Source organism: Toxorhynchites rutilus, chromosome 1, assembly GCF_029784135.1.
Source record: "Toxorhynchites rutilus septentrionalis strain SRP chromosome 1, ASM2978413v1, whole genome shotgun sequence".
Lineage (NCBI taxonomy): Eukaryota > Metazoa > Arthropoda > Insecta > Diptera > Culicidae > Toxorhynchites > Toxorhynchites rutilus.
In genome coordinates, this window is record NC_073744.1 from 187,307,965 (window position 1) to 187,331,525 (window position 23,561).

The following is a 23,561-nucleotide window of genomic DNA, read 5'->3' on the forward strand; positions in this document are numbered from 1 at the left end:
TTCTATGTCTTCCCGAGGAACCGTATTTCGATGCTGATACTCTCTTGGTCACGAGAGTATCACGGCTTTTCTGCGCTCCCTCACAGTTAAAACAAACTGATTGCATTTCAGGTCAGGTTATTTTTCAGCAACGATTAGATCTTTCCGGAATTTTCTCGATGCTGTATGGCATCCAAACGAAAATTCTCGTTTCAGTTTGGCCTGCAAAAAACTTTTCTAAACTCTAATCCATCAAATATGGAGCCCTGAAAAGGGCCGTTGATTATATGCTAAGCTAATATAGCACCCTCTCCTTGGATTCGATGGGCCAGCTGAATGTCCTTGGGCATGATGTGACGCGTTTTGCGTGGATAGCACACAAATTTGTATCTTCGAATAAGCCTCCTGCAGCGTCATAACCGCGGAACTTTGGAAGCGCAAGTCGGTTTTGAAGTCCTGAGCAATTCCACGATCCAAAAGCTGCAAAGGTAGCTTGCGGATCAGCAATTCGGTCGACTTCTGATAGCGATGAATTTCACGCAAAGTTCCCGGTCGATAGCGATGTGGCTTCTTCACCTATCCTGCGGCTGGTGCGCTTATCCGAGCTGCTTTCGTGTGCCTTACCACTGAAAGACTAACTAGCTATCTGCTTGGTCCCAAACAAACGAGTCGTCACGGTGCGAGAGTAGAATAAGAAATGAACGAAAGCAAAGGAAGCGTCATTTTATAAACCATAAAATATAGAATCTAAACCCCACCCTTATTATATTCGTTGCTTACCCTGAGCGAGAAACGAATAACATCGAAGTAAGTATACAGTAATGTATTTGAATCCGGACACTTTGCGTTACATTTAATACCATACCGCAGCCACAACATTTTTTGCATGTTGAATTAATGCGATTGATTAGTAACTATCAAGAAACTATCAGTAACTATATTAGCAACTATTAATCGCATAAATTCAACATGAAAAAAATGTTATGGCTGTGGTATGATATTGAATGTAATGCAAAGTGTCCGGATTCAAAAGCATTACTGTAAAAAAGAGTTAACTCGACTGAATTTTTTTCGGTTCGGCCTGCAAAAACGAAATTAAGAGCCCCCGCCGACTGCAGACTTACTTGTCGACCGATAGTTCGGTCGGCTTCTTAATCAGTACGGAGAAAAAAAGTCTGTAGTGTACAGCATAATGCATAGACGTAAGTATGAGCTTCCCCATCTCACATTCCAATAAGATTAATGGGTTTCCAAGTGGGCGCGCTACACACTGATACGAATGATTTCAATAACCTGTTTTCGAAGCTATCATTAAGCTATTGAAACAATTTTTCGACTCAATAAATAGCAATCATATAACTCTTGGACATTTTATCTTTTGTATGAAATGATTATCATACTGTTCCGTTGATCCAAAGCAGAATGAATCACGCTTAAAGAAGGAATGGATTTTTTCTTGGAATTTAGTCAGCAGAAATAATGCCCTTTCCCAACAATTAAAAACGACAAACGGTAAACAGTTTCACCAAAGTGATTTCTTCTGATATATTCACTTCATCATGTCATGTATTTCATATTCTTCATTATGAAATCCATATCCATGGCACCTATCGGTAACGAATTATCATCGACACTACGATTTTCGCTAAATGCTCCTTTCAGTTCGGCCTGTAAAAAACTTTTCTGAACTCTAATCCATCAAATTTGGAGCCCTGAAAAGGGCTGTTGATTATATGCTAAGCTTATATAGCACGCTCTCCTCGGATAAGATGGGCCAGCTGAATGTCCTTGGGCATGATGTGACGCGTTTTGCATGGATAGCACACAAATTGGTATCTTCGAATAAGCCTCCTGCAGCGTCATAACCGCGGAACTTTGGAAGCGCAAGTCGGTTTTGAAGTCCTGAGCAATTCCACGAACCAAATGCTGCAAAGGTAGCTTGCGGATCAGCAATTCGGTCGACTTCCGATAGCGATGAATTTCACGCAAAGTTCCCGGTCGATAGCGATGTGGCTTCTCCACCTATCCTGCTACTGGTGCGCTTATCCGAGCTGACTTCGTGTGCCTTACCACCGAATGACTAACGAGCTGTCTGCGAAAGACTAACGAGCTCGAGTCCTCACGGTGCGAGAGTAGAGTAAGAAATGAACGAAAGCAAAGGAAGTGTCATTTTATAAACCATAAAAGTATAGAATCTAAATCCCACCCTTATTATATTCGTGAGTATACAGTAAGCTTATACAATAAAGAGGGTGGGGTTTACATTCGATTCTTTTATGTTTTATAAAATGACACTTCCCTTGCTTTCGTTCATTTCTTGCTCTACTCTCTCACCGTGAGGACTCGCTTCATCGGGACTAAGCAAACAGCTCGTTAGTCTTTCGGTGGTAAGGCACCACGAAAGCAGCTCGGATAAGCGCATCAGCCGCAGGAAGCGTGAAGAAACCACATCGCTATCGACCGGGAACTTCGCATGAAATTCGTCGCTATCAGAAGTCGACCGAATTGCTGATCCGCAAGCTACCTTTGCAGCATTTGGTTCGTGGAATTGCTCAGGACTTCAAAACCGACTTGCGCTTCCAAAGTTCCGCGGCTAAGACGCTGCAGGAGGCTTATTCGATGATACCAATTTGTGTGCTATCTATGCAAAACGCGTCACATCATGCCCAAGGACATCCAGCTGGCCCATCGTATCCGAGGAGAGGGTGCCATATTAGCTTAGCATATAATCAACGGCCCTTTTCAGGGCTCCAAATTTGATGGATTAGAGTACAGAAAAGTTTTTTACAGGCCGAACTGAAAGGAGCATTTAGCGAAAATCGTGGTTTCGATAATAATTCGTTACCGTTAGGTGCCATGGATATGGATTTCATAATGAAGAATATGAAATATATGACATGATGTAGTGAATATATCCGAAGAAATCACTTTGGTGAAACTGCATTATAAAATTATTTGTGTACGAATGCCGCAATCGATAGTCGACTCTAATTTGCGCTGGGTAATTTCCTCGGAGGACTCGATTCCTCCTTTGAGCATTAATAATCTCTTTCTGGCAAAATGATGTGGTATGAATCACATTATTTGAATGATAGAATGAAGAAGTTTTCTGCCAATTTCCTTCAACCTCCAAAATCTTTCTCCCGTTTGTCGTTTTCGCGTTCGCTAATCCTTTCTCACAACACCCATTTCTAGTTTGAGAAATTGTTGAGTAAACATTGTTTGCCAGTGCGCGTAGAGCGGGAATTCCTAAAGATTCATTGCACCTCTAATAAATTGCCGAAAGACGTGGTCTTACGTTGATCGCACTTGATTGAAAAAATCCAAAACGAAATGTGTTTGATCGCAGCATTATATGAGTAGAAAGCAAATAATCGCTCGAAAATGACTTGATTTTCGCGATGTGAAACATTTTCCGTTTTTCATGTTATGCATGCTATATTGAATACGAAAATTTCCACTGATGGGGAAAAAAATATTCAGAAGCTTTCCTGTTAATTGCGATTGATTGAAAAATAACAAAACCAAATGTATTTGGTTGCAGTGTTATATGGATAGAAAACATTAAAATAAACTATTTCGCATGAATGTATTTTTCAATTCCCAGGGGAACTGGCAGATTATTTTTCAGCAACGATGATAACAACGAGAATTCCGCGCGTGTATGTGTGTGTGTGTGTGGTGGCTGCTCCAATGTTTCAAGCGGAACCGTGGCATCACTCTCCTCCTGACGGATTCCCTTTTGGCCTTAGGTGCACAAACAGGCTCTTGGTGACACCGTTCATCAGCGCTTTCATGATAAACGAAATTAGCTTCACAACAACAGCGTCAACATGCTCCAATCGCTGTTCAATCATAACTGAGTGGGTTTACGAGCGGCGCTCGCTTATATACCGATTGGTGATTTCAATAGCCTGTTTTGAAAGCAATTTTAAGACTATTGAAACAAGTTTTTGGATGAAAAAGTAACAAGTATATGACGCGTAGACATTTTATCTTTCAAATGAAGTGTTTATCATACCATTTCGTTCAGTTGTTTAAGAGCTATTAACGCTCAAAATCTCGGTCTCCGGCGTAACGCTTTCGTTCTCGAAACATTGGTTTTACACCCCGGTATAGAAATGAAAGACGTAGTCCTACGTCAAAACGTAAATTATTACATGGTTGAAAAAGTGTTTAGTATGACTCTTTGCTGTGGTGGCTGAGAGCAGACAAATGACCGCAAAAGGGTTAAAGTATTAGCCATCGCCAGCCACTACTATTTTCCGTTTTTCTGGAAATTTATGGATTCCGTCGCGGAAGAAGCGTTCATATGCAACATGAGGTCGAACGTTTTCATTATGGAATATTATCGTGTCTGGTAGCACAGTCTGGACGTTTTTCGGCAATAGCTCGCTCCAAACGGACCAACTGTGGCCTGTGGAAGCCTCCATTGATAGTTGGACCAAGTTTAGCACGGCAGCTCATAGTGAATCATGGCCTTTTGATCCCACAAAGTACAGAGCATTACATTGGCACCATGGATATGCGGCTATGGCGTTCCTGGTTGACCGGACCTCACATACGATCTTTTGCGTTTTGGATTGTCGTAGTGGATTCATTTTTCGTTTCCAATTCGACGCAAAAGGCTTCCTTTTGTGCCATTCAAGCAGCATTTCGAACATGCAAAATTACCGTTGGACACAGTTCACACACAGTTCCGAATACACCACATACAGGTTTCCTGGAATCTGGTTGAAGCCTGCCTTCACATATGTCTCGTCATCCATTACCCAGGTGTGTGGTTTCGTTAACTGGTCGTACAATTTCCGGACGAGGCTTTTTGCGACCGTATTCTGTTTCTCATCACGGTTTGGGGACTTCTGAACCATAAACGTACGTTATCCAGCTCGAGTTTCCCAATAGTGTTCCCAATGAGTTTAGCATCTTCTCGTTTGAAGCTCTCGCCATTAAGTTGGCATCAGAAAACACCAATGCTAATAGCGCTGTGGATTGTTTGAAATCTCGGTTCTCAAGGGAACGAGTAAGCCGATCGATTTGCTAATGAAGGGCGAAGTATTCTCTTCGTCTTCGTCTTCGTATCGGACATACGTGGTTGACTCATAACTTCCTAGCAGAGATAGAACAGCCCCCACCTGTTGCGGCACCCGCCTAACAGTGGGGCATATTCTAACGGAATGCATGCGAACTGCGAAAGTGGTACAGCTTAAGCACTGACCTAGATATCATTTTACAAAACGATACACGGAAAGGTAGACACTCTGGATTTCCTGAAAGAGGCAAATCTGATTCAGTAGATTTGATACTGTAATCAATCTGTATGGTTTAATAGCGGATACCCTGATATTAGGTACTAGGGTAACTGAAAGAGGCGTCTGGCCACCTGAAATGATTACCTACAAGTATTATGCAACTCAGAGTGTTTTAAGTGGCCCAAAGACGTTCAATATTATTGACCAATAATATTAAACAGTTTGGTTTGTGTAATATAATTGATTGTCTAGGGGCAATATTGAAGCTTCTAGACGAACAATTATAATGCGCCGTAATATTGAACGTCTATGGGCCGCTTTAGGGTGTGTAATATGATGCAGAAAGGCAATGACTGTTATATAGCTTAAAGTCTCTATAATTCAAATCAACAACAAAAACAACCACTTTAAAAACGTCTAAACCATTCCCTACATAAACTTCCACAAGCATTCGATGCGATGCTTCAGCTACACTTTTCTTCCAATCGAAATAAAAAATCAAGGCTTTTCGCAAATGGTGCTTACTTGCAACGAATCTCGACATTTTCAACGCAGTAAAAATTGAACTTGTTACTGAGACTCAAAGGCTTGTAAACAATATTTGATGGACAGATGTCGATATTTCACGATTCAGCTGTCGCTGTCGACTATTCATAGCATCTTGCGCCATCACGTGGAAACGGAATGAAACAAGTTGCGCATGTTGTTCAAACAGTTCTTATCAGAGTCACAAATTATCAAAATTTATTCACGAATGAAGGAATTAGCTTTTTCCCAGTGTCGGACGGATTCTCCTCGGTCGAAACTCAACACCATATAGGTTATAATGAGTATAACACAAGAGTCGAGACGCGTGAACTTTGTCTGGTATATTGAACGAAAACAGCATGAACGAATTTCGCATAGCCTGCATTCAGGCACTCTCATTACAGTCAATAATTTCAAGTGATTATCACGAACGTTAAGTTGATCTTCATCGCTTGCAGTGAATTTTTATTAAAAAAACAGGAAGTGGGTTATATCTATGGTATAACCGCAAGGGTGACGTAGGACTATCGTTGATTTAGAGATCATTCGTTTGAAGTTGAATCTGAATTCATTCTGAATGAATGAATATTTGGGGGACTTCGAAAACGAGAGCGTTACGTTGGAGGCACAAGGTTTTATGCATCCAATATTGGATACGGAAATATCCTACTGATGGGGAAGAATAATCTTCAGAAGCTATTCTGTTAATTACGATTGATTGAAAAATCACAAAATCAAATGTATTTGGTCACAGTGTTACATGGATAGAAAACATTCAAATAAACTCTTTCACATGAATGTATTTTTAAATTCCCAGAGGAACTGGCAGATTATTTTCCGGATCTTTCTCGATGCTGAATGGCATCCAAACGGAAAGAATTCCGTGCGTGTATATGTGTGTGTAGCGGCTGCTTCGATGGTCACCTTCTCTTCTCCTGAAGGATCGGCTTCTCTGTGTTCCCTCACAGGTTCAAACAAACTGCCTGCGTTTCAGGGCAGATTTCGATCCTTCGCCGTCCAGCACCCTCAGCAACGATGTTGTCTTGTCGATGTCCTCACGAAAAATGAATGCGTCTCACCACCAGAATATCGCTTAAGTATGCTTTTTGTGCGTGATTGAATCGAGAGAAGGCGTGGTTTACGATGGCAATTTGGAAGGCAAACTAGAGGGGAATGAACTCTCTGAGTTCAGAACTTTCGGCGACTGAGCAATAATCGATTGCGGGCGCATACAATATTGGATACGGAAATATCCTACTGATGGGGAAGAATAATCTTCAGAAGCTATTCTGTTAATTGCGATTGATTGAAAAATCACAAAATCAAATGTATTTGGTCACAGTGTTACATGGATAGAAAACATTAAGAGAAACTCTTTCACATGAATGTATTTTTAAATTCCCAGAGGAATTGGCAGATTATTTTCAGTAACGATTAGATATTTCCACATTTTCCTCGATACTGGAAGCCCACCAGTGGTTAATGCTAACTCGATAACCATCTGTTAATAGCACTTGATTGAAACATATTTGGTCACAGTGTTACATGGATAGAAAACATTCAAATAAACTCTTTCACGTGAATGTATTTTTAAATTCCCAGAGGAACTGGCAGATTATTTTCCGGATCTTTCTCGATGCTGAATGGCATCCAAACGGAAAAAATTCCGCGCGTGTATATGTGTGTGTGTGTAGTGGCTGCTTCGAGATCTTGCCGGGGAACCGTTCTGGCCTAAAGTGCACAAACAGGCTCTTGGTGACACCGTTCATTCGCACTTTCATGATAAACGAAGAGCTTCACCACAACAGCGGCAACATGCTCCAATCGCTGTTCAATTGGAACTGAGTAGATTTCCGAGCGGCGCTCGCTTATATACCGATTGGTGATTTCAATAGCCTGTTTTGAAAGCAATTTTAAGACTATTGAAACAAGTTTTTGGATCAGAAAGTAACAAGTATAGAACGCGTAGACATTTTATCTTTCGAATGAAGTGTTTATCATACCATTTCGTTCAGTTGTTTAGGAGCTATCAACGCTCAAAATCTCGGTCTCCGGCGTAACGCTTTCGTTTTCGAAACTTTGATTTTACACCCCGGTATAGAAATGAAAGACGTAGTCCTACGTCAAAAATTATTTTTATTGTGTTTGATTTTCATATAGGGTTGGGGAAAAGAAATGTCGTATTTCTGATCGAAATCTGGTATTTCTGATCGCTTCTGGTCAATCGCCTGCTTCAAACGGTCAAGCTGCTTACAGTAGAGAACCGAGTAGAGGGTCTGGCCATAGTTGAGCAGCTCATAGTGGATGATTCCCTTCCAATCCCACCAAACACACAGCAAAACCTTCCTGGCCGTCAATCCGGGCTTGGCGATGGTTTGGGTCGGCTCACCGCGCTTCGACCACGACTTTTTTCGTGAAATTGACGACACATGCGGCGGATCCCTAACAGAGACATCTAAACCATCAAAAAGTTGCCTGGGGGAAATCGACATTGCAAATACATGAAAATAGGGGGAGCTTTTGTTCCTACCGAAATGTATTCCCTAACAGAGACATCAAAACCAAGCTGCCTGGGGAAATCGACATTGCAAATATATGCATGTCGGGGGCATTTTTATATTGCAAGCGAGGTGAGTGATACGATAAATTCTCGCAAATAAAATTTTAATTTGGGACTTGAATGTTGGTTGCTTCGTGAAATTTCATATCAATGATCGATCGTTCATTGTGAAAAATTTAGCACAAGTGTGAGTATGATGTATGGTAGCAGCTGTGTTGAAAACGACTTGATATATGAAACGATTTATTTCAATTTTAATAAATAAAAACCAAGGTTTGTTCCCGCTCGCGAACGGGTCGTTAGGTTTAATCTTGTTGTGTTCATTTTCACCCAAGGAAAGTTAATACGGCAGAAAAATTGGAACAGTGAAGATATATTAGAAAAAGTGATTTTCCATATGTTCTACATATAGTATTAATTGTTGTTGTCCAATTAAAATTCGCATTGGGTTGAATAAACACCCAGAAAGTAAAACTATATAAAAGAAAATTATCTTTTCCATTTCAAATAAGTTTTCTCTATATCAAAGAAAAATTGATAATTGTGTTCGGTATTATCTTATATTACATTGGTGAGTTTTTTTCTTTATTTCATCCATACATAATACAGGAGCCATCTCGTCTAGGATCACAAAGGACAGTTTTCATCATATCTCGTTCCACTTCGGTATCTTTTATCTGATACGCATCATCCAACGACTGTTTACCATCCTTGTGTCATCATCACTCGGTAAACACTGGTGGAGTGAACAAACCATACCCAACAACCAAACAAAACGGCCCTTTTCAGGGCCACCAAATCATTATCGTTTTACGTAAGAGTTTTACGATGTAATTCTTCAAACATATGCAAAATCAACAGATAGCCTAACGGAATCCTACGTCAGCTATGCGTTCGTGTCTCGGACACGACCCTCCTGTGACTTTTTTTTTGGAATCCAATCTTCTGCAAATGATTTCAAACGGTTTTATGGTCTATACCCAGTTCCTGGCCAATCGAGCGAGTGCTCACATGCCGGTCTACTTGGATGATTTCAACGATTTTATCGGTTTCCACGACGATTGGCCTACCAGTACGGGGTGTATCTTCGACAGCCACTACACCAGAACGAAATCGATCAAACCAACGCCGTGCTGTGGGAATCGTTACAGTATCGGGTCCATGAACCATACGAATTTTTTCGGCCGTCTTCGTTGCAGTTTTACCTCGCAGGTAGTAAAAACATTAAATATGGCGAATTTCTTGTTTGGTGGACTTCATCTTTGACATCACTGTATTATAATGACTCTCAACACTTTTTGACTGGTTCGTCACTTTACTTCCATTTTTGAAGGAATGCCGAGAGTGAGAATTGAACTCGTTACCAGTAGCGTGAGAGGTCCGGTCCGTTTCCACTTTCTGTTCTCTTTTACTACCGCCATTTCGCTCAATGTTTTCAATGATCCGGAAGCCATGATCTTCTTTTTCAAAATAGCATCGGAATACGATATTCGACACTTCTGCTGTTGAAGCCCTTTCAACCAATACCCATAACGTAGGGTTTTATATCTTTGCTGGTCATTTAGAGCCAGTATCATTGAACCGGAATTCGAAACAAGATTATGTTCGTTTTCCGCTCGTCTGTTATTGTCATCCATTGCCCATATAATTGGGGGTGTATGACATTTTCGGCCAATCGGGAGTAGATTCATAAAACATAGCAAGAATTATACTATACATTCCATTGCCGAAGTCGCCAAAAACAAGAATTATGTATTTTCGATTTCACTCTCAATTGGATGACGTTGATTTTCATGCTTTGATTTTCACTAACACGCAATGATCTTCAATGCAAAAATGAAGATGCAAAAGAAAAATGAACTGCATGTCAAGCTGTTGCTGATGTTCATTCCACTGGTGTTCATTGATATTGTTGTTTCATACTTATCGACTCTCGCTTGAGCTCGATTTTTCACGTTGTATCGAGTTAATCTTGTTAATTATCAGAAGATTTGAGAGAATCGATATTTTTACCGGATATTTGCTACATCCGGGTGAATGTTTTTCGGTTAAATATGTATCACGCGATTAGCATTCGCGCAAAACGTAACATAACAAACGCATACTCACTCCAGGAACTGCCCTCCATACATGGTGAGTGCGCTTCTCGGCCGCGGTCGCACTCCGTACTTCTTGAAGCAATCCTCCGAGTACTTCTTCCCATCCCACGCCTGCTTGGGGAACATATCTCTCGTACCACCCTGGGCGCACATTGGCATTACCATTTCGGTGCACGATTGGAACTCCCAGCCCTTATCCCCCATACTGCTGTCGTACGAAGAGTTTATATTCAAACAGACCGTCTGACCGGTGTAATTGGTGTAGATGCTGAGGGCCTGCTGCAGTCGTGAGAGCAGCTCCGGTCCGGTGAAATTTTTATCCAACCGACCACAGAACTCTCGCACCGGGTACGCCGGAACCGGTGCCAGAAAGCTCGAATTGTACGGATAGTTGATCATCGCTAGATTTCCGTAAACATCGGTGAGATAATCGAAAAATTTCCCCGTAATATCGTCCGCTTTGGAGACAGTTCCGGGACAGAACTTGAATGTGTCCTGGAGAATTTTCAACCCTGCCGCAGTGGATGAGTAGTTCTTCATCGTCTCCCAGGATCGAGCGATATTTTGGGAGCATTCCCTCGTGTAGGACACACTAAAAATCGATGTGAGGATTTGATTGAACACACTGCAATCGGTATCGAACTGTCGGATGGGAGCGGAGGCAGCGATGGCCCCCGTTACCAAGTGGGGATATTTTATCCGAATCCAGGCCGCTAGCATGCCACCGTAGGATCCACCAAACGCTATCACCGGACGACCTCTCATCGTCCGATTGCTAGGATTCAGCTTGTCCAGCAGGAACGCGAAATCCGCCAACGCTTGCTCCGACGTTAGATAACCAAGATGCTTCGGTGAGTCGTAGGAACTGTTTCCAAACGGGAGAGTTTTTCCATAGAATCGGTGTTCTGCGAACACGAGTGACGCTTTCAGTTCCGCCGCCAGTTCCCACATGAAGCCGGTGTTTTGGGCAAACAGTTCGATGTCACCCTCATTGCCGGTGTAGAAAAAGATTGGACCACTGCCGTCCGGATTGTACGTATCGTTAGTGAGGTATCTAGTTGAAAACAAAAAAAAAAAACATATCGGTAGGGCATCAAAATTTCAACTTTCGTTATGACTCACCTCAACGGAAAGGTCACATTCTCGCTGACGTAGCTGAAATGATCCAACGGTACATCCAGGAACTTGGTTTTGTACAAGTATTTGGCACTGGCAACGCCCACAATTAAAAATAAGCTTAAAATCCCCAAAATTAGGGCGGGGAGTCTCATGTTTCCGCGATTGATAAGTCACTCTCTGTAAATAAAGGGAAAGCAACGAAATTGCACTTCATGCATTCAACTTCTTTCTAATTAAATTAACGATTGAAATTGATTGCAAAATCGATTGATCGAACACTGCACTTTAGCATTGAAAAAATATGGTGAAAGCAAAGCTTATCACAGGGGATGTTATTGTTATAAAGTGATAATAACAGAATCGAACACATGCAACAGAACCGGCGCACAGATTCACCTTCTTCCGCGAGAACAGCTGACAATGTTGTGAGTGATGCGATGCGTTGCGAAGGCGGAGAACGGTTCTGTTTTGTTTGCACAAATTTCGATAGAACTGCAAATGATCTGCAAAGTTTATAGCCTCTCTAATACAAAAAAGGAAGGAAGAAAACAGAGCCAAGCACTAGAGATGTGCCATCCGCTCATGAGCTGTTCCGAAGAATCGACTCTTTGAAGTGAGTTGACGCGGAACAGCTCGCAAAAAAAATCAAACAGCTCTTCAGCTCACTTTGATGATGATGAAGGAGAGAAAAGAGCTGTAGAATTGAAGAGAGTGTGTGAGCTGTAAGATTCAAATGAACTGACCGTCTCTCGCTCTTCGTGTTAAGACATCAGTTTAGTTTCATTTGTCCCTCGTCTTTTCAACTGTTATATTCGCGTTGACGGCATTGAGCTTTGTTTACCAGTTTAGGGGGCGCCAAAAATAATAATTGGCTCTCAGGCAGAATGAACACGTTTTTAAAATTCAAATTATTAATGAAAATTAACTTCTGTGTATCAAATGAGTATTCTATTTCAATGAAAAACACTTTGTTTGCAGGCGGTGCAAAAATCTCATAAGATTTTTTTTTTTTTTTTTTGAAGAAAACTTTCTATTGTAATGTAAAGCCTCAGTAAAAATGTCGGAAATGTTGTACTCGCCGAGTCTGTTGTAAATAATAGTCTGGAATACGTGTTTCAAGTAATTAATAATATGGTGTGAAAAATTTCATTTGAATTTTAACATTTTCAAACTGGCTTCGTGGCTATCGAGTTTGGGACCCAAATTGAAAGTCGGCACTGACAACTGAGCTGAAGAGCTGTTCATAAAGAACAGCTCATTTAGATGAGCTGATATGATCAGAGCTGTTCATCATGATGAGCTGATTTGCACACCTCTACCAAGCACCACTTGAGATCTCAGCTGGTGAGTTTCTGCGATGTTTTCAGTGCGGTGTCATTTGTGTTGGCACAGTAAAAAATATAACAGCAACGATTATTTCAGAGTATGATTCTCAAGTCAATGAAAAAAAGAAAATCTACAAATTGCAAAATTTATAGAATTACTAGCTGACCCGGCAAAAATTTTTCAAATGTGATCAATACGTTGGTACGATGTTTCATGATGCAATGTATTGCATTAAAGTAACTGATATGTTTGATTCCTCCAAAGTTAAATGTAAAGAGAAAAAGTAATACATTTTTGTCGTAAAGTTGAAAAGTTAAATAAAGAAACATAACATCAATATTCATATCGTTCAAATGCTGCTTCGTTGGAAGAAAATAGAGGCAAATCTGTTTTTGTGCGATCCCTTTTGACATAGGACTATGTCTTTGATTTCTATATAGGGGGGTCACTCTACGAAAAATGTAACGAGAGTTTTCAAACGCATATTACTCAAAATCGTTATTGCGACATATGTTGTGTTATATATTATTAGACAGGAAATTTATCCAGCATTTTTTTTTGCTTGGAACATGACATTAAATGTAGTGAAAAAAGTTAACAATTTGACGATTAAAATGGGTATGTTTTCTTTCGATTGCACTAACCACTCGCTTTCCCCCCGACGTAACAAGCAATCTTTTTGCCTAAATTCGAGAGTTTACCCATAATGTGAGTTGTGCGTATAATGAATTATTCTTCCTTTACGGATGATAGGCATTTATCAGTTATTGTATTGTATGTTGCCCAATCAATTCGTGCTCAATTTACGTTTTTATCGTGTAGGTCTTGTTACTAACAATTTATGTAATTGTGGTCCAGGATGTCATAATATCGAGCATGTTTGGTTATGTAAAAAACGCAGTTAATGAATTTAACTGGCTGCTGATTTAGAAGATCGAAATAGTATATTCACGCATATCGGATTCTGATAACTTGAGTATGATCTTGATATTATGTTACCCATATATGTCTTCCTTAGAAGCCCGCTTCAGTTTCTCGCCTTCCTCCCCTCTCCTATACATAAGCAGAACTTAGCATCCAATGAGATCAATTCACTACAGCAGCTACACTAATTTACCAAGAGCGCACTCATGGCCATAGGATACTTAATATACATTCCCGAGGTATAAAGTTATTACAAGCAATGTTCTGGACAACGTGGCAACCAATGCGCCTAGAAGTATATACTAAGGGGGGCCAACTTGCTAAAACCACTCTTCAGCCATCTTGGAAGTCTACTGTGTTTTGTTTGTAAACAAAACACAATACGCTATTGCCGAAGCTCGCTCGTGATCAGTCTGTCTCTTTCACGCTACAAGCAAATAATTCCCCTTCTACTTTCTTCCGTGCTGTTTTCATATACCGCTCCCCTAACCAACTTAGTGACGAAACGGCCTCACCTAGTACCGTAGACCCGTCTTGGTGGCAACGAAGGAGAAAATGACTTATGCTTATATTTATGTAGATCTTAACTATTAAGACTTGTGTTTCAAAATGATACATGATTACTCTTTGTCTTCTTCTGCATAATTGAATAAACTGAAGAAAGGGTAGTAATGGTTTTACTGATATTTTTGTGTACATTTTTGAACAGAATGTGGTTCCGGACTCTACCACATTATCTCCCGTTTAAAGGATACAAGTTCAAACACGAAACAGTTTTTAGAGCTCCCATTTGATGTATCAAAAGAGAAAAAAATACAGATTTTGATCAATGAAAAAACTCAATTCAAATGCAAATACTACACACAATCACAGTCCTATGTCAAGATTCCGTCCGTGCCCCTAGCTCAGACCCATCAAATTTTTTTGTCGAATTTCTCGTTTCTGTGACTCTTTTTGTGCGATTTTATTATGAAATTGGGACTTGAATCACACAAACCAATCCTCTAACAATAATATCGTACGAAAACAGTCACACAAATGTGGATTTCCACGAAACGCGATCGCACAAAAACAGGTTTGCCTGTACGCGTTTCTTTTTTTCAACATGTACGGCTAAATTTATAACAGCTGGGTCTCGTTCATGAATTGGAAAACCAACGATACCCCTGACAACAATGGAGCTCATGTATCGTTCTTATTTGGAACCACATTACTTCGTGTTTGTCATTCAATCGAGGAGTATTCACAACGGAATTCAAGATTCATCCCCCAATTGCAGAGAATTTGTTGCTTTTTCACATCGAACACATTTTTTATATGTAGAATTAACTTTCATCAGAAAAATGATATATAAGCGTATTTATTCCTTCCGAATATCCATTTTGCATACTTGCTCCACAGAAATGGAACACAGAGCTGAATGTTGTCTATGTCGAATTGCATCGCAAGGTTGACACATTTGCACAACTTGATTGGACTTGAGTCGAACGGTTTTCAGAATGCAAAATTGCAATCCGTAATTTTGACTCTGACGCTGTTAGGCGTCGTGCACAATTTACGTAACGCTAAAAATCCGGATTTTTGACCCCCTTCACCCCCACCCCCCCCCCCCTACGTAACGCAATATCCTATCTCTAATACACAGAAAGTAACGCAACCTCGAAGATATTTCTTCTGACTTGCATTGTGGTCACACACATTCCAGAGCTTGCCACTCAGAATACATTCAAGGCTTGTTGTTTGTTCAACTAAGTACTACTAAAAATGATGCAAATAGTACTACGATGAGAAGGCGAACGTTGAGAACGTTAGTGCTATTGAAGAAGAACATGGAGAAAGTCGTATGAAAGATGTGCGTTAACGATGGATTCTAGATTATTGTTTTCTCTTCGAATCACAATTTCTCGCTTTATTGTGCAGACACCTTCTATGGTTTTAGTAACGCTTGCGCACTGAATCTAGACACGTGTTCTCCAGCAGATGTTTTATCAGAATTGATGACAATAACGTGATTGCCATTTTGTAAACGGAGCAAGTGTGATTTTAAGTATTTCAATAATTCGTTGTGCTAATTCAAAATATCTCCAGCTCGCCGGCGATATGCCTGGCTTTAGACGAAGTGAAGTTACTTGCGAATGTGTCGAATAAAGTTCGTTCTAGCGCCATCTGCCATTTAACAACATAAATAAATTCGTTCTGTTTGAAAAACGACCGACGAATTTCGATGAAACTTTAATTTCAAATTAAAGTTTGGTTTATGCCATTATGTGTGAAATACAACATCATTCAAATGTCCACCTAGGGCTTCCTCGCACACCTTGATCCGGAACAGGTAATTTTCGATGACTTTTCGGCACATATGGGGCGATATCTCGGTCATAACTTCACGAATGTTGTTTTTCAAATGTTCAAGAGTTTGCGGAGAGTTGGCATAGACACGGTCTTTCGCATAACCCAACAAAAAAAAGTCCAGCGGGTTCAAATCGCATGATCTGGACGGCCAATAGGCATCACCAAAACGCGAAATTATGCGTCCCTCAAATTTCGTTCGCAATATGGCCATGTTCGGTCGTGTTGTGTGGCACGTGGCGCCGTCCTGCTGAAACCACATGTCATCCGTATCCATATCTTCAATTTGTGGCAAAAAAAATCGGTTAACATGCGGCCATAGCGCTCACCATTCACAGTTACCGTCTCGCCGTCCTCATTTTCAAAGAAATACGTCCCGATGACTACACCAGACCATAATGCGCACCAAACAGTAACTTTTGGCGGATGCAATGGCCTCTCAACAATCACGTGTGGATTTTCTGAGCCCCATATACGGAAATTTTGGGTGTTCACATAGCCACCGAGCTCGAAATGTGCCTCATCGCTGAAGAAAATTTGATGCGAAAATTCAGCATTTTGCTGCTGTTGTTCGTTCACCCAATCGACGTATGCCCGACGCATTCCATGGTCACCAAGCTCTAATTTTTGTACCAGTTGGACTTTATATGGATGTAGGTGCAAGTCCAAATGCAAAATTCGCCACAATGATGTGTTTGACAAGCCCAATTGCTGAGCACGCCGTGGAATCGAAACATTCGGGTCATCCTCCACACTGGCAGCAACAGCAGTAATATTTTCGCCCGAACGCACATTACGATGATCCACAGGTTTCACAATATCACAATATATATTATCGTGATTTTTTTCTATATATTTTTTCAAAACTTTGGTTTAAGGTACCGTCGATGGGGGTGAGAATGGGTCAAAAGAAAGTTACACTTGACAAATATTGCGAATAAGCTGTGAGCCGTTTAATAGGAGACATATTTTCACTACTTTCAGTGCATATTACTTAATTGTAGTACAAATAGTTATTATTTAATAGTTCATCAAAGTTTGATGTGCAGATAGTCATCAAAAAAACACCCCAGAAAATCTCATGCCCTTCATTATACAGAACTACTATAATGTGAAATATTGGGTAGAATTATTCTTTTAAGTCTTGCCAGATGAGTCATCGTTAATTTTGAACATCAAAAAAGTTTCTCCATTGGAGTTTCTAAAAAACTATGGATGGGTTATACCTATGATATAACCGCAAGGTTGAAGCAGGACTGCCGTTGGCTTAGTAATCATTTGTGTTCTTTTCAATTAGCAATAATCGCACCTCGGATGTTCCTCGTTGGGTACGATATCTCCGCTGCACAGAGCTATCTTTTGTATGTATCGATTAAATTATTGATTAAACTAGTGAATGAATGAAACAATTTACGAATTCAATTGCAAACAAATCCCAATTTAGGTCAATTCATGCATTACGGTAGTGATTATTGCAGCAAATAGTTATCAACATTTTGCCTAATCATCAAACGATATGCGTAGAAGTTCAGTGAGCTGGCGACATTAAGGGATATGCAATCTTGAATAATTGATCCAAAGCGTTGCATTTGTACCCGCTCTTGTAGACCGTGTTAGCAAAACGAATTCCGGAGTGTGAAAATGCATGGGGGTATAAAAGTACTGCCGAGATCTGCAATACCGATTTTCCTAACTTATTGGTTTCGGAATCTGTGTTGGGAAACACATTCCGGTTTGCAAAAATGCAAGCGAGTACAAAAGTACTCGCAGCTTGCATCTTTTTTGCAATACCAATTTCCCACGCTCCATGGTTTGGAAATCCGTGTTAGGGATACATTCCGATTTGCAGAAACGCAAACGAGTGAAAAGTACCCACAACTTGCATTTATTCTGCAATGCTAGTTTCCCCAGGCTCCATGGTTTTGGAGTCTGTGTTAGGGAAACATCCATTCATTCCAGCGATGGTACCTCAATCGTTGCGCAATCACAATTGAGTGGATTTCCGAGCGACACTCGCTTATATACCGATTGGTGTGATTTCAATAGCCTGTTTTGAAAGCAATTTTTGGGCTATTGAAAAAAGATATTGGATCAAAAAGTAACAAGTATAGAACGCGTAGACATTTTATCTTTCGAGTGAAGTGTATATCATACCATTTCGTTCAGTTGTTTAAGAGCTATCAATACTCAAAATCTCGTTCTCCGGCGTAACGCTCTCGTTTTCGAAACTTCGAACTTACACCCCAGTATAGAAATGAAAGACGTAGTTCTAGTTCTCTCAGCTTCACATCGATGGAACGATATAAGCAATATTCAAGTTTGTTGCAGGATAATAAATAATTTTCTGAATTTTTATTTATACTCTACTGAATTTTCTAATATCGAATTGTGTCGAGCTCGAGTTATACTTCAACTCACATTTGTGAGTGATATTAGTCTGTTTCACTATTCTCGCACATTTTGTTTTCGTTGTAAGTCGATAGTTTGACAGATTCGTATGACATCGTAATTCAATGTGAATGACTTTAGCGAAATCATTTCGCAAGAACCAATTTCGCACCTGAAAAATTCGCTGATTCTAAAACAAACTTATGTAACTAAATTCACCGAGTCTGCTAGCAGAACATAAAACAGAAACCCATGAACGGATACACTGCCATCCGCTACCATTTCACACCATTCCAACGAATCCTCTCACATCCACCCACACAGCCGAGCCTTCGCTTTCTCTCTCTCCCAAAGCAGGAAGCATCGCCACGGAAGGCTCTCCGTGGCGGAAAAGATGAATGAACGAACCCCTAGACCGTGCACACCGCCACAGTAAGTAAGTTCGCTCGCTGGCCCTCCGGGGGATGGCGGTTTTGGTAACGGTCGAAAGAAGCTTTTCAGCTCCCACCACCCGTGTGTGTGCGTGAAAGTTTCGGCGTTGGTAGCGAGCAGTAAATATAGGGGGACAGAAAGAGCAAGGACTGGGTATTTCCATCGTCAGTTCTAGAAGTACTTTTCTCCGGGCAGCATCATCTCCTCGAGTGCAATTTCAGTTGGGAAAACTCGGGACGGGATTTCCACACATAAAGTTTTTCAGTTCGGGGTTTTTCTGGGGAAAAAGGATATAATATGGCAGCAACACAATAGAACTGCTGGAAGCAATAATGTGACAACCTGCTTCGTGCGTGATAATTTGGTGCTTTTTTGGTGGTGTTTCGTGAAATCGTGCGTGCGTTTTTGTGGGGTTTGTTTTTGTTGGCTCTCGATGGGCAATCGATTCGGATGAAAAAGGATGGTTTTGCGGATGGATGCTTAGTTGTTTTGGAAAGTGCAGAGTTTTTAAGTGTTGGATTCATAGCAAGGGTCAGAACAAGCTGTGAGGACATGTGATTAGCCGAGACGTGGACAAATGCGACATTTTTGGATCTTCTTCGAGGAGCGTAAGCCAGACTAGATTCGTATCCAACCAACAAGCTAGGGTATTCACAAAACGAGCAATGTGTTTGATTGAGAATTGTTCTGATGGAGGAAGTCCAGGAATTTGAGTTTGAAACGAGCTTTTGAAGGATTGGTTTTTGGGATGAGCTGCTTAATCTGGAAAATCTTCGGTCATTAGCTGGAAAATTGATGAAAATTTTTCCTGGTTGTAGTTGTGTGTGAGTTTTTGAGAAGACAAGAGAAAGGAAAAGAAGTGCGTATATCACTGTCATATGTGTCCCTAAACTGAGAGCAAGCCAAACAGGAGCAAACTTCTCTCGTCCGAGTCATTGACAAAGCTCGTGCTCAGCGCGGAGGAGCACGTGTGTGTAGCCCTGCAAACCATTACAAACTCAGCGATCGATACAGACCGAATTATCACAACAGAAAGGTACAAAAACACTGCTCCCCTAAATAAACAAAGCGAAAGGATAATAAACTCTTTGTTCCGACGCAGTAACTGAAGGTTGTTCTGGTATTGGTGGTGAAGAGAAGTGGTAGTGCTGCCCGACTGCATTCCGGAAGGCATTGTTGTAGCTTCGATGCAGTTTTCCAGTTGCCAACAATAACTGTAAAACGAGGAAATCAGTGACCGTCGCATTCGGTGCCCGAGGAGACTAGATAAGGACGGAAAAAAACCGGGAGCTTGCAGAGGGAAACCATGATTATGATAGCTGGCGTTGACAATTACCTAAACGGTAAGTGATACCCACTGTTGTGTTTGTAAAGGAAACATGACTCATGGGGTTGTTTTTAATTATAAAGTGTCCCTTTGTGGCTCTGTTAAAGGTTCTTTTTTCGGGTTGAGCATTGACATTGTTTCGATCGGTCAGAAGAAGGGCATATAACTGATAGAGAATTTATGATACTCCGGGGAGGTTCTCTGAATAACTAATTTTTATCGCATAATCAAATCTACCTGTGTAATTCATGTTTGGGTTTGTTGCGAAACGCTCCAACTAAAACTGCACCCTGCCTTTGTTCACGAAAAAAATGCAGCACGTGTTTGTTGGACGACGACACCGGAAGGTGCGTTTCGCGAAACGGAAACAACATTCAGCTGCTGCTGGTGCAGTACACATCGCACCACGCACACGACTACCAAGGACGGCCGAGGCTCGTTGGTGACCATATCGTGAAGATTCTCCGATGTTGAGCTGAAGGAATTTTTCCCCCAACCATTTCCGAGACGGCGGACGGCGGTTGGCTTCCTCAATATCATAAATATTGTAATTTATCGCCCGGGAGCGAGTCATATATTCATGAATAAGTTATTGAGCACCACTCGCTTTTGTTTATGGACATGTGGCGGCATCTGGTCGCGTGTGTGTGCCCTACCCCCTTCGCTCTGGGCGGCATTCTGTGGTAAAATGTTGGTTGAATTACCGGTTGAAGGATAATCGATAGTTCCGCGGTATTCTTGCTTACTACGAATTTATGTGTTTATGCAGAAGAATTGAAACATAAAGGGTGTGTCACATCAAATTGCATCACGGAAAAAACGCTGTAGAAATTTAATTTTTAGGAATTATATCTTCAGCTTTCGCTTATAATCAGATAAGAGTGTATCGATCACGTTGGCCATGCTTCACTGTCAATTTTTCGTAAATTTGGAAAAATGTCGTCGAACGAAAAAGAGCGTCGTGAATTAATCCTGAGCACTCATTTCGAGAATCCGGAGTTGTCACATCGGGACATCGGTAAGATGCTGGGAATCGTCCAATCCACGGTCAGCAGAGTACTAAAACGATACTTCGAGAACCTACCTATCGACCGGAAGGTGAAGAACGGCAAAAATGGATGCTCCGTCAGTGAAAAAGATCACAAGCGCGTAGTTAAGCAGTTTAGACGTGATCCGAGAAGTTCGGTCCGGGATGTCGCCAATAAGCTGAATTTGTCAAGTTCATTCGTCCAGCGGACCAAGCAGCGGGAGGGCCTGCGTACATACAAGGTTCAGAAGGCTCCTAACCGCGACGAAAGGCAAAGCATGGTGGGGAAGACGCGAGCCCGGAAGCGGTACACCGAAATGCTGACGAAGCCGCATTGCCTGGTAATGGACGACGAAACCTACGTCAAAGCGGACTTTCGTCAGCTGCCGGGCCTGTTGTTCTTCTCCGCAGAGGACAAATTCAGCGTTCCGGAGGAGATTCGCAAGCAGAAACTATCCAAGTTTGCCAAAAAGTACATGGTGTGGCAAGCGATCTCCTCTTGCGGAAAGCGGAGCGCCCCCTTCGTGATGACCAGCACGGTAAACGGACAGGTTTACCTTAAGGAGTGCCTACAGAAGCGCTTACTACCACTATTGAAGCAGCACGAGGGCCCGACCATCTTCTGGCCGGATCTCGCTTCGTGCCACTATTCAAAGGACGTGTTGGAGTGGTACGAAGCCAACGGGGTCACTTTCGTGCCAAAGGAAATGAACCCGCCCAACGCGCCGGAGCATCGCCCAATAGAGAAATATTGGGCGATTATGAAGCAGGCCCTCCTGAAGAACCCAAAAGTTGTCAAATCGGAGGCGGACTTCAAGAGAAAATGGATTTCTGTTCAAAAAAAACTACAACCTGACGTTGTACAGAACCTTATGGACGGGGTAAAGAGGAAGGTGCGAGCATACGGGCTTGGGCTCGAAGTATGAATAAAAAGAAAATGCCAAAAGTTGTTTAATAGTTTTTATTTTACTGTCTAAAATTTTCAAAAGGATCGGTCTACTGGGCGAATTTCTACAGCGTTTTTTCCGTGATGCAATTTGATGTGACACACCCTTTAATTTGTGGATAACGTTTCGGTTCATGTGATTGTCTCTCGTACATTCTGTCGGATAAGAACCACAAGTTGGTCGATGAAATACTTATCGTATCGTCTTTCAAGGAGGTCCCTTCCGAAATAATACGCACACGTCAAGGGATAATGTAATTATAAAATCATTTCTCGAACGCATTTCCAAGAATCTATCTCAGTGTTCTACATGATTTCTCTTTTATGTCTTCTGCTGACTTCTTGGTTTTACAGATGTTGATGAATCAATCAATCAGTTTGGCTTCATTGTGAACAATTTGCTTACGAACTATACTCCCCGATTCAAACCATGACCTTAGTCACCATTGACGAACGGCAGACTTCGGAGCCTAAAAATCAAACGCTCGACGGCGCTTCGGAGATATTTGTCGACACGATGTATGTACAGTACCGTTCGCTAACTGGTCCTGGTTTAACTGGTCTGCGAACGTTAACTGGTCCTTGGACCAGTTAAAAAGCAGAATTTCGTAAACAATCGACGCCATATTCAAATGGAAGATTTGCTGTGAGGGGTATTCGAATGTAATTTGAAATGTTATGAAAATTGACATTGTTTTCGCATGACAAAAACATTGATTAATTACAGAAAAATAATTTCCTCAAATTATATTTCATACCTGTTGTCGCACTCAATGCGAAATTTCCATTGAAATCCTTTTGGTTATCTAATTTCATGATCAACGCGAATCAAACAATTCATTGAAGTTGCCCTCGATTTGACGTTTCACAAGCCGGACCAGTTAAAACGCGAATGTCGATAACTGGTCTTCCCTTTTCGCCCAGTTTACGAAGACTCGATTCAAGGTAGCAGAACTTCTGCTAACCGTGCATACAATCACCAAATATAGGGGAAAAAAGTACAAAACGCACCAGTTAAGCATAAATGCAATTTACAGAGCTATTCATTTTTGTTCAATGAAGCTAAACGTTTACCATGCTTGTGAGATCTATTTTATGCATGTTTATGACGAAATTTATCCTAAAATACTCGATTTCAATGATATTTTTGAAAAAAATCAAAACTGCTTCGAAACATACCGTGGGGTAAAACGCCCAAGTTCGTTGCCAAAATGCACCACAACAAAGGTGTGAAACGAATCAAAAACGAAAGGGTACAATGCAACCAATATTCTGGACAGCACGCATCAAATAAATAGGTTTGCC

At 41.2% G+C, this 23,561-nt stretch overlaps 2 protein-coding genes and 1 pseudogene across 3 annotated transcripts in view; 1 reads left to right on the forward strand and 2 right to left on the reverse strand.

Moving 5' to 3' along the window:
• Positions 1-12,093, reverse strand: part of LOC129766321 (lysosomal Pro-X carboxypeptidase) — a 32,552-nt gene extending 20,459 nt beyond the window's left edge. Inside the window, exons 1-3 of the mRNA XM_055766846.1 lie at positions 11,934-12,093; positions 11,541-11,714; positions 10,429-11,472 (exon numbers count right to left, since the gene is read on the reverse strand). Coding sequence (XP_055622821.1) covers positions 10,429-11,472; positions 11,541-11,689 — 1,193 coding nt within the window. The 5' untranslated portion in view covers positions 11,690-11,714; positions 11,934-12,093. The remainder of the gene's footprint in view (positions 1-10,428; positions 11,473-11,540; positions 11,715-11,933) is intronic.
• Positions 12,094-17,323: 5,230 nt separating this feature from the next.
• Positions 17,324-17,490, reverse strand: LOC129763764 (U4 spliceosomal RNA; annotated as a pseudogene).
• A 1,622-nt stretch (positions 17,491-19,112) lies between these two features.
• Positions 19,113-23,561, forward strand: part of LOC129763546 (synaptotagmin-14) — a 42,817-nt gene continuing 38,368 nt past the window's right edge. Inside the window, exons 1-2 of one of the 2 annotated variants that reach the window (XM_055762747.1) lie at positions 19,113-19,992; positions 20,059-20,299. In XM_055762747.1, the coding sequence (XP_055618722.1) occupies positions 20,263-20,299 (37 nt within the window). In that variant the 5' untranslated portion in view covers positions 19,113-19,992; positions 20,059-20,262. Of the gene's footprint in view, positions 20,300-23,561 lie in introns of both variants that reach the window. The other variant, XM_055762740.1, reaches the window with a different exon arrangement.